This window comes from Pelodiscus sinensis, chromosome 31 (assembly GCF_052426305.1).
Source record: "Pelodiscus sinensis isolate ZL-2025 chromosome 31, ASM5242630v1, whole genome shotgun sequence".
NCBI classification, from domain to species: Eukaryota; Metazoa; Chordata; order Testudines; family Trionychidae; genus Pelodiscus; species Pelodiscus sinensis.
In genome coordinates this window covers 2,033,826-2,043,620 of record NC_143082.1, presented here as the reverse complement: position 1 = coordinate 2,043,620, position 9,795 = coordinate 2,033,826, and the positions used below count along the sequence as shown (strand labels likewise).

At 66.8% G+C, this 9,795-nt stretch overlaps 1 protein-coding gene across 1 annotated transcript; it reads left to right on the top strand.

Annotated features, from left to right (window-relative positions):
• Window positions 1-311: 311 nt before the first annotated feature.
• MISP3 (MISP family member 3) lies at window positions 312-9,201 on the top strand. The gene is made up of 4 exons (XM_075917137.2): window positions 312-429; window positions 3,043-5,476; window positions 7,524-7,606; window positions 8,282-9,201. Exons 2-4 carry the CDS (start codon window positions 3,073-3,075, stop codon window positions 8,372-8,374), a joined length of 2,580 nt encoding a protein of 859 aa, XP_075773252.2. The 5' UTR covers window positions 312-429; window positions 3,043-3,072; the 3' UTR covers window positions 8,375-9,201.
• The last annotated feature ends 594 nt before the right edge of the window (window positions 9,202-9,795 follow it).

Sequence of the window (9,795 nt, the reverse complement as noted above, 5' to 3'; positions counted from 1 at the left end):
CCAGCTGAGCTTGGGGGGCTGCGAGCGCCCGTGGTCGGCACGGACGGGCAGGCCCCCCTGGCCCCGCACACCGATCCCGTCTGCTCCAGCCCCAGCAATTGCAACACCTGCAAAACAAGGGGGCCACCGTGCAGACCCCAACCCCGGGGCAGCCCTGCCTGGTCTGTGCTCAGCAGACGGATCCGGTCCCTGCCAGGCCGCCGAGCAGGGCTGTGCAAAGCCTCTGAGCCTGATCTGAATTAGCCGAGTCCTTGAGCGCCCTCTAATCCAGTGTAAACAGCTGGGGGGGGGTACTTAGCGCTGATACCCTCCCCCTCCCCCCCCTCCATCCTGGCCTGGCTGGGCAAGACTCCAGCTCCAGCCCCTCCCACCCCGCACACCTGGATCACATGCCCTGCTGGTTACATACGCGCCCAAAGTCAGTGGAAGGTGAGTGTCAGGGGGCGCCTGCCCCAGGGCCGGGGGGTGGGAGGGCAGCTGGAGGGACGGGGCTGAAAGGCAGGGCTGACTAAACTTGAGGGGTTCTTAGAGGGCTCACCATGTAGCCTGGATGTGGGTCGTGGCTCCCCGTATTCTATACGGGACACCCCCAATTCCCCGGGGGGGACCCCAAAGTCAGCCACTCCCCTTTTATGCTCTCCTCCCTGGGACTCAGCAGCCTTGTTTGACCCAAAGGCTGAGATCAAGGCTCCCACTGTGCCAGGCGCTGCACAGACCCCAGCTGAGATCTGGGTCCCATTGAGGCCCCGGGCATTACTCAGATGCTGGCTGAGATTGGGGTCACACCGGCCGCTAGTGAGACCCTGCCCTGCTGAGCTAATGATCTGACTTGGCAAGGCTGGCAAAGGAAGGGTTGTTCTGTCCCAGCACAGATGGGGAAACTGAGGCACGGTGCGACTATGCGGCATATCCCGGGTCACGCAGAAATAGAACCCAGGTGTCCTGCATCCTGGCTGAGCACTGGAACCACAAAGTCCCCCGCCCGCTCAGCTTTTGGCTCTGGGTGGCATCCATGGGTCATGTGCCCCGTACCTGCCCAGCACCCAAATGCTGGGACCGCTCCCTGTGTGCGGGGGAAGGGGAGGCTGCTTGGAAAGATGTTCCAGGAGGCAGTGGCTGTGGGACCCCCCCAGGCTGAGACCAGACGACTTGTTACATGTAACCCACGCTCAGAACTGTACAGCCAGGCTAGCGCAGGGGAGACCCTGGCCCCGGGGACCAGCCAGCGATTCAATTGGGCAGCGGCATTGGCAGTGCTGGGCAGCTACTTAGAAGTCCCTGAAGGAGCATTGAGAATGAAGGGAATTCCGGGCTATGCCAGCCCTGGCCTCTCCCAGCAGGGGGCGCTGTGGGGAGCAGGGCAGGAGAGCTGGCTGGGGAGCTCCTGGCCTCTCCCAGCAGGGGGCGCTGCGGGGAGCAGGGCATGAGAGTTGGCTGGGGAGCTCCAGGCCTCTCCCAGCAGGGGGCGCTGCGGGGAGCAGGGCAGGAGAGCTGGCTGGGGAGCTCCTGGCCTCTCCCAGCAGGGGGCGCTGCGGGGAGCAGGGCAGGAGAGCTGGCTGGGGCGCTCCCGGCCTCTCCCAGCAGGGGGCACTGTGGGGAGGGAGCAGGGCAGGAGAGCTGGCTGGGGCGCTCCCGGCCTCTCCCAGCAGGGGGCACTGAGGGGAGCAGGGCAGGAGAGCTGGCTGGGGCGCTCCTGTCCTCTCCCAGCAGGGGGCGCTGCGGGGAGCAGGGCAGGAGAGTTGGCTGGGGAGCTCCTGGCCTCTCCCAGCAGGGGGTGCTGCGGGGAGCAGGGCAGGAGAGCTGGCTGGGGAGCTCCTGGCCTCTCCCAGCAGGGGGCGCTGCGGGGAGCAGGGCAGGAGAGTTGGCTGGGGAGCTCCTGGCCTCTCCCAGCAGGGGGCGCTGCGGGGAGCAGGGCAGGAGAGCTGGCTGGGGAGCTCCTGGCCTCTCCCAGCAGGGGGCGCTGCGGGGAGCAGGGCAGGAGAGCTAGCTGGGGCGCTCCTGGCCTCTCCCAGCAGGGGGCGCTGCGGGGAGCAGGTGTATTCCCAGCCTCGGCGGATGCTGGTCCCTTCTCATGCCAGCCCGGCCTGGCACAGGGTTAATATTTACTGCGGTCCCGTGGTGAGTGGCCATGTGCGCTGGGGGGGCCGGGGGCGCTGCGGTGCGCTGGACGACCAGATCGGCGCTGGCAGATTAGCAGAGAGTGTCCCATTGGCTCAGCGGCCAGGGATAAATCGCTGGGACTCCAGGCCCCGGGGACCTTCCGGGTGCAGCTGGCCGGGGTGTGCGGCTCGGGCCAGGGAGGGGCTGGCACTGGGAAACAGGGACCCAACTCAGAGAAACGTAAGCGAGCGTCTGGGGTATCGGGCGAGGCGCTGGAGTTAATCCTCTGTCCTGGGGTCAATGGGGGCTGGGCAGACTGACGCGTATGGGGGGGCATTTTAGGAATATCCCTCAGTCCGGCTCACAGCTCTGCCTGTGCCGCTCCGTAAGCCTCCGCCACTTGCCCGGGGCAAGTCGCTGTTTGTCCCCGCACCCTTAGGCCCCCCAGGAGCGGGCACCCAGACGGGGGCTGGCGGGGGGAAGCGGTGGCCTGGCATTGCTCCGTAGCGATTGCCCACGGGGGACCCAGCTGGGCAGCGGGTGGGGGCAGGGAGGGGGTGATCAGAACTCCCCTGCTGCCCAGACGCTACGGCAGATGGGCACAAGGGTCTTGTTCTGCCCCCACGATGGGGATCTGAGCCTGTGCTCCGCCCTAGCCCGTCCAGGTGCCTGGGTAATGAACGCTAGAAGGACGCCACCCCCTCCCCTTGCTGTGTTGGTGCCAGGTAGTCGCCAGCAGCGGGCGCCTTGGCCTGGCGCGCCTCCCTCTTCAGGGTGACCCGGGCACAGCGGAAAATCCCCTGGCCAAGGAGCCGAACTCCAGGGAGGAGTTTGAGAGTCTCGGGTTTCTCCAGGCCCCTTAAACCGCCCCTCCCAGGCTCCGCTCAGCTGGGACCCCAGCACCCGTGTCTTCCCTGACCCTGGCATCTCTTCCTGCTCTAGGTCTTGCTGGAGAGTCCCTGCCTGGCCCTCATGACGTCGGAGGCTGGATCCGCTGCTGGCCTGTGCCCAGATGGGGAGGGGATGGACGTCCCTGGGGAGGGGCACCTGCCGGGGGAGGGCCACGCTGCCCCCCTCATCACACAAGAGAGGGAGCCTCGGGCGCCCGAGCCCCATGGTTCTCCTGACCACAGACCGTCCCCTGACACCTCAGGGCAGGAGGGCAGCCGGGTCGATCACAGTGGCACCTGCCCCACTCCCCTGGCACAGCGGGAGCCTGCCGACCCCTCGGGCCAGCCGGACTGTGCGGGGGAGGGCAGCCCCAGAGCCACCCCTGTCTCTGAGTCACCTCCAGCAGCCAACGCCATCTGCCTACCAGCCCCCGGGGAGCCGGAGCCGAGCGCCCACTTGGAGCAGGACTGCTGGGAGAGCGCTGAGGCGATGGGCACGGATCAGGGCCTGGAGAAGGCCCCCGGCCCGCCTGGGGGCGAGTCGCCGGCCACTGGGCCCTGGGCGGAGCAGCCAGTGCAGGAGTCGGCAAATGAACCCCGGCCAGCGGGGGAAGAAGGTGGCCCAGTGCTGGGCAGCCTTGGTGCCCGGGGGAGCCAGGATGCCAGCTGTCCACCAGAGCCGGCTGGCACGCCGGTGCCCGAGGGACCCTGGCCATCGCCGGGGGACCTCGCCCCTTGCAGCCAGCAGGGGGCAGCAGGCACCAGGCCTGCGGCCCTGCCAAGGTCTCCCGTGGCAACTGGCGACTCCTGTGGGCCTGCCCACCTGGCGTGCGACAGCAGCTGGGAGCCGGGGGGCGGGGTCGGCCCGAGGGAGGGACCGGCCGGCTGCTCGGCAGGTGGAGCGGGCGACAACAATAAACCCCGGGGTGAGGTCGGAGCCGGGGCTGTGCTGGAATCCAAGCCCAGCGAGGTGCCAGCCAGCACTGCCGGGCCCTGGGAGAGCTTGCCCGGGGGAGACAGTGCCAGGGACCCAGACGGTGGCAGGAAACCAGACGGTGCCCAAGAGCCAGACGCTGCCAGGGACCCAGACGGTGCCCGAGAACCAGACGCTGCCCAGGAAGACGGTGCCCGAGAACCAGACGGTGCCCGAGAACCAGACGGTGCCCAAGAGCCAGACGCTGCCAGGGACCCAGACGGTGCCCGAGAACCAGACGGTGCCCGAGAACCAGACGGTGCCCGAGAACCAGACGGTGCCAGGGACTCAGACAGTATCAGAGACCCAAACGGTGCCCGAGAACCAGACGCTGCCCAGGAAGACGGTGCCCGAGAACCAGACCGTGCCCGAGAACCAGACGGTGCCCGAGAACCAGACGGTGCCAGGGACTCAGACAGTATCAGAGACCCAAACGGTGCCCGAGAACCAGACGGTGCCCGAGAACCAGACGGTGCCAGGGGCCCAGACGGTGCCGAAGATCTGGGCAGTGCTGCAGGTCCAGCTGGTGCCGAAGTCCCAGCTGATCTCAGGGATCCGACTGGGCCCGAAGATCCGGCCGGTGCGCGCGAGGCAGCTGGGGCTACGGATCTGCCCGGCGAGGAGCTGGCCGGTCCCAGCGACCCCGCCAGGGGCACAGACCCAGCCGGCATGCCAACCAGTGCCGGGGACCCCGCGGGGGCCACGGATCCCGGAGCGGCCTCGGCGCAGCGCGGGGGCTGCATGGAGAACGGCAGCCCCTCCGGCGAGAGCGGAGCCCCTCCGGCAGCCCCCCCGGAGGCCCCGCAGCCGGGCGGAGAGACCCCTGTAGAGCGGGAGATCCGCCTGCACCAGGAGCGGGAGGAGAGCCTGCGGCGGCAGCGGGGCCTGGCCAGCCCGCGGGGCGGCCAGGAGTTCGTGGAGCTGCGGATGAAGCCCATCCTGAGCCAGGCCCAGCTGCCCGCCCAGCTGCCCAAGGAGAAGGAGCGCCAGTGGGCCGGGGCGCAGATGCAGCGGGAGATCCAGCGGGAGCGGCTCCGGGAGGACGCCCTGGTGCAGCAGGGCAAGGTGCGGGGGGCCTACGACCGGGGCACCCCCCAGGAGCTGCAGGAGAAGAAGCTGATGTTCGAGCAGCAGCCCAGCCCGGAGCCGCCCTCTCCCAGGAAGCCGGCCCGGCTCTGCCGCGGCACCAGCGCGGAGACGCCCCCGGACCGGGGCCCCCGGGGACCGGCCTTCGCCGAGGCCAACGGCCGGGCCCATGTGATCATCCTGGAGCCCGGCACCTTGCTGCGCCCCAGTCCCGGGCAGGCCCCCCCGGAGCGGAGCCCCTCAGGCCAGGCCAGCCCCTTCCGCCTGCGCTCCCGCAGCCCCCAGGCCCGGCTGGAGCTGGAGGTGCAAGAGGCCCAGGAGAGAGAGCAGGAGCTGCAGCGCCTTCGGCACAACCTCTACGGCTCGGCCCTGCCCTGGGGTGCCCCGGGGGCGGCCGAGGAGGAGGAGCCGCCCCCCCGCCGGCCAGGTAAGGGGGCGCGCTGGGGTCAGCACAACAAGGGGGGCGGATGGAGGGCGGCAGCGTCGGTGAGGGGTCAGAGCAGTGGCCTAGGACCAGCGTTCCCTCTGAGTTTTTCCATTGATGTGTGGAATGAATTTTGTTCTGTGCGCCGCCAGGAGAAACACAGGCTGCCGGCAGTGGGCGCTCTGCCAATCAGCTGGGTGGCCCCTGAATCTCTCCTGGGCGACTGGGCGGCTCAGCTCACAGGGAACGCCGCCCAGGGACTCCTGGGTTCTTTCCCTGGGCCTGACTCGGTGCCAAGAACTGGGGGGCTGGGACGCAGGAAGCCTGGGCTCCCTGTGTGGCTCCAGGCAGGAACAGGTGAGAATGGAGGCCCGAGAGCCAGGACTCCTGGGTCCTATGCCCAGCTGTCCTCTGCTATGACTCCCTGTGCCTCAGTTTCCCCTTCTGTAACATGCCCCGAATGACACTGAGGGGCACTGGGGAGAGGCAGTAGGGCAGGGAGCTGTCCCCACGGGGTGCATGTGGCCTCCCGCCCTGGCCCAGCCCTGCCCGGGTCTAACAGCAGCTCGTCAGCTGATTTGGGGAGGGGGCCGACAGGGCTGCTGCGCCAGTCCAAGACAAACCGGGTGGGCCCGCTACACGTGCCAAGCCCGGGGCCCTGGCAGGGAAGCAGCCACCGCAGATGGGGAGGGGCATTGGGATCCCTTTGTGCCCCGGGGGTGTCGCCGTGGGCCAGTGGAGGGGCTGGTTGGGGGGGTAACAAGCACCCAGATTTCCCCCCGTTGCTCCTGGGGGGCTGACGCAGGTCGTCACCCGGGGGCACGACCCCTCTGTCCGTGCCGGGGGCGGGCGCGGTTTGGAAGAGGCTGGTGATGCGGGAGGTAGCATGGGGGGCACAGGGAGGATCCGGGGGTCCAGGAGGCTGAGGGCCCCGGGGGGCAGTGGAGAGGCAGGTGCATCCCACGCAGGGGGTGGGGCCTTTCTCCCCCTGCCCCGTCTCAGCCGCACAGCTGGGAGTGCACCCGGCCTGGTCCGTCCCGGCGGGTCCATTGGTGCTGGATCGGGGGGGTTGCCGCACCCCTGGCTTGCCGGGGCTGGCGTTAGAAACGGGGGCTGCAGTTTGGTTCAGTGGCTCTCAGCCGCCCCCCCAACTGGTTCCAGCGCCCCATGGCGTGGGGGGGGCACCTCTGTGCAGCTCGGCCTTCCCAGGCAGGGTGAAGGGGCTCCCCCAGGCAAAGGGAGCCAGGATCCAGCCCCCCCTGCCACGCCGGAGGCTGGGCCCTGCCAGGGCTGCGCCGTGTGTACCCAGCGGGCGGTGGCTGCGTGGGGACGGGGCGAGGCGCCGGAGCCGCTCCTGGGAGGGAGGCAGGGCAGGGGCCGACCTTTGGCAGAACGGAAGGGAAACCGCTCGGCAGGGGGAGGAGCTGGTGGGGATCTGCCGGGAACCTGGGGTTTATGTGGGGGGCGCAGTTCGGTTTATTTCTGGAAGTCGGGGCCTGGAGCTGAATTGTCCAAGAGCCTGCAGAAGCCACAGCCAAGTTCAGCCCCTCCCCCCATTGTGCTGGGGGGCTGCACGGACCCCCCTAAACTGCAGCTGGGGCCCCCTTGTCCCGGGGGCTGCCAGTGGAGCCCAATCTCCTCCCCCCATCCGGATCAGGGCCCCAGTGTGCCAGGCACCATGCAGACACCCAACGGGAGACAGGCCCTGCCCCGTGGGGCTCAGGCTAAAGCGGGAGGGGAAACTGAGGCAGGGAGGGCGGACATGTGTTAGTGAGAGGCCCAGGGGTCCTGAATTTGGGTCTGGTGTCCTAGGCCAGCCTGCCTAGAGGCAGCATCTGCCCAAGCCTGGGCCAGCGCCAACCCCAGGTTTCGGCTCGGTCCTGTCCTTACCCTGGGCGTGAGGAGGGGCAGAGGGAAACTGAGGCTGAGTCTCGTGGGAGCCGGCAGTGTTTCCGGGGTGGGGGGGGTGCAGGGCTGGGGGCCGGGAGCCCCATTGCTCAGGCTGGCATAGAGGGAGCCCACAGAGTCTGACCCTCTGTCCTCCTTGCAGAGCGGCCGTCCTGCGGGAAGCTCGAAGTGACCTGGCCTCCGCCAGCCTCGGCCGAGAGCCCCCAGGAGAACGGGCTGCACCAGGTAACTGCCCCCCAACCCCCACCCCTTGCCCCATTGTCCCAGTCTCTGCCAGGCCGGGCCCTGCGCCTGTGGTGAACTCAGCCGGCCAAGGACAGGCATCAACACGCGTGTGGGACACGTGTGAAGGCGGTACCACAGGCAAGAGCCCACGGAGGTGCACGGGACACGGCACCTGCCTGGCCACAGACACATGTTCCAACATGCAGGTACACGCAAGAGCCCAGCTGTCGGGCGACCCTGCCCTAACGGCCGCGGGCCCCTGGCTGCTTTGGGCTCTGTCGCACACAGGCAGACAAGACGCAGCACCGCCGTGTGGGCACGGCGCACGGACACGCGTGGTCCCCCTGGCAGCCACGTCCTGACGTGCACGACTCCCCACTGGAACACTGCGACACTCCTGCCCGGAACACGGACACGCACAAACCCACACTTACTCCGACACCCGCCTGCCCCTCCCCCGGTCACGCAACATGCACCACAGACATGCCAGGGCACACGTGATCACACGCAACCGCCATCCCCTCTCCTGGTGCCCCGGTCCCTGTCATCCTCCCCTTGCAGGGGAAGACTGAGGGTTGGCTGCCCCTTTTGTCTGGGAAAGGCCTCTCCTCTTCTGCCATGTGTCTTCTGCCTTGGTTCTCCTCGGTCGCTAACCCTCTTCCGTCCCTGCCACAGGTGCAGAAAAGCCCTCGGAGCCTTCGCCAGAAAAACGCCTTAATCCAGCGGTGGGAAACAGGAGCCGTCTGCAACCAGGAGAGCCCGGAGTAGGGAGCAGGGAAGGGGGAGATGATGTGGGAGGTGGGAGACAGCCAACCCCCACTTGATCCTTCCGGGATCCCACCGCTGGAACCATCAGGAGCCCTTCCCATCCACCTGATTGGACAAAGCTTTAATGCGTGTGACCATCCAGCCCGGTTTGATTGGGCGAGGGACTACTTCACTCCGCCTCCTCTCACCCCAGCTTTCTCCATGGACCAGTCAGGAGAGACCTAGGTGAAAAGCACTGTAGTTGGTGATTATTTTTTAGATTTTGGAATCCATGGAACGACATAGCCTTTAACACTCCACTCGAGGTGCTGAGCTGAGCTATTCCGGCATGACTCCGGAGTCACTCAAAGGGACTGACTCCGGAGTCACACCAGTGTAAACGCAATCAGAACCTGGTTCTCCATTATACTAAACCACCGTAAAGCTCATAAAACATGTGAATCAGACTCACTATCGCTTTGAACTCTGGCCTGGGGGACAGGGATTATTATTATTACTACGGCCCCAGGATGCCTGGGTTCTAGGCCCAGCTCTGCCACAGATTTCCTATGTGGCCTTGTGCAAGTCATTTCACCGCCCGGTGCCTCGGTTTCTCCACTTTTAACATAGTGGGGGTGATCGTGCGACCCACAGCAGAAACTATGAACATTTGGCCAAAGAATAACTTCTTCGCTCCCAAACATAGTAAGCCTCAGATGGTCCCCTCTCCAGAGTCAGCCGCTTCTGAAACAAGCTGACAAGGCAGATTGTGCCCAGGTGTGAAATGCTGGGGCATTTTAGGCGAAAAGGCTTTGAGAAAAAGAATCAATAAAAGAAAGCGAAAGCGCCGCGAGGCCTGATTTCCTGCTGGGATGAGGCCAAGCGGCCTAGCGCCACGGTGGGCAAGGTTTTGAGGGCACCGCGGGGCCGCCGGGTTGGGTTCGCCCACATTGATTCTCCAATGAATTCATTGACCGGAGCGTGGGGGGATGCGACTGAAGGAGGTGGCTTCCCAGCGGCGAAACTCCCCGTGGTTTCAATGGGCGTTTTGCCTGGGTGAGGACAGACCGGACCAAGGGGGGAAGGAGCTGGGGTACCCGGTGGGAAAAGCTGGGAGGCTCCATCGCAGGTACCACTCTGGGGACTCTGGAGCCACTTGGGACCTGGCGGGCATAAAGGGCCAGCTGCCAACCAGTTTGGGCAAACCGAGGGATGCCCGCCCCATGCCCTGGGGCTCCGTCCCACCCAGGGCTCCAGCCCAGCCCCTGGGCCCATTTTCATTGGCTGCACTTCCCGGCCCTTCGTCCGTGGGCGAGTCTCTGCCTCAGTTTCCCTGTTCTGACAAAGAGGGCTGGGATCCCAGGTGGGGAGCGACTGGCTGTTGCCCCCTCCAGGCACCAACGTCCTGAGGCCAGGCTGATTACTCAAGAACCTGAACAAGG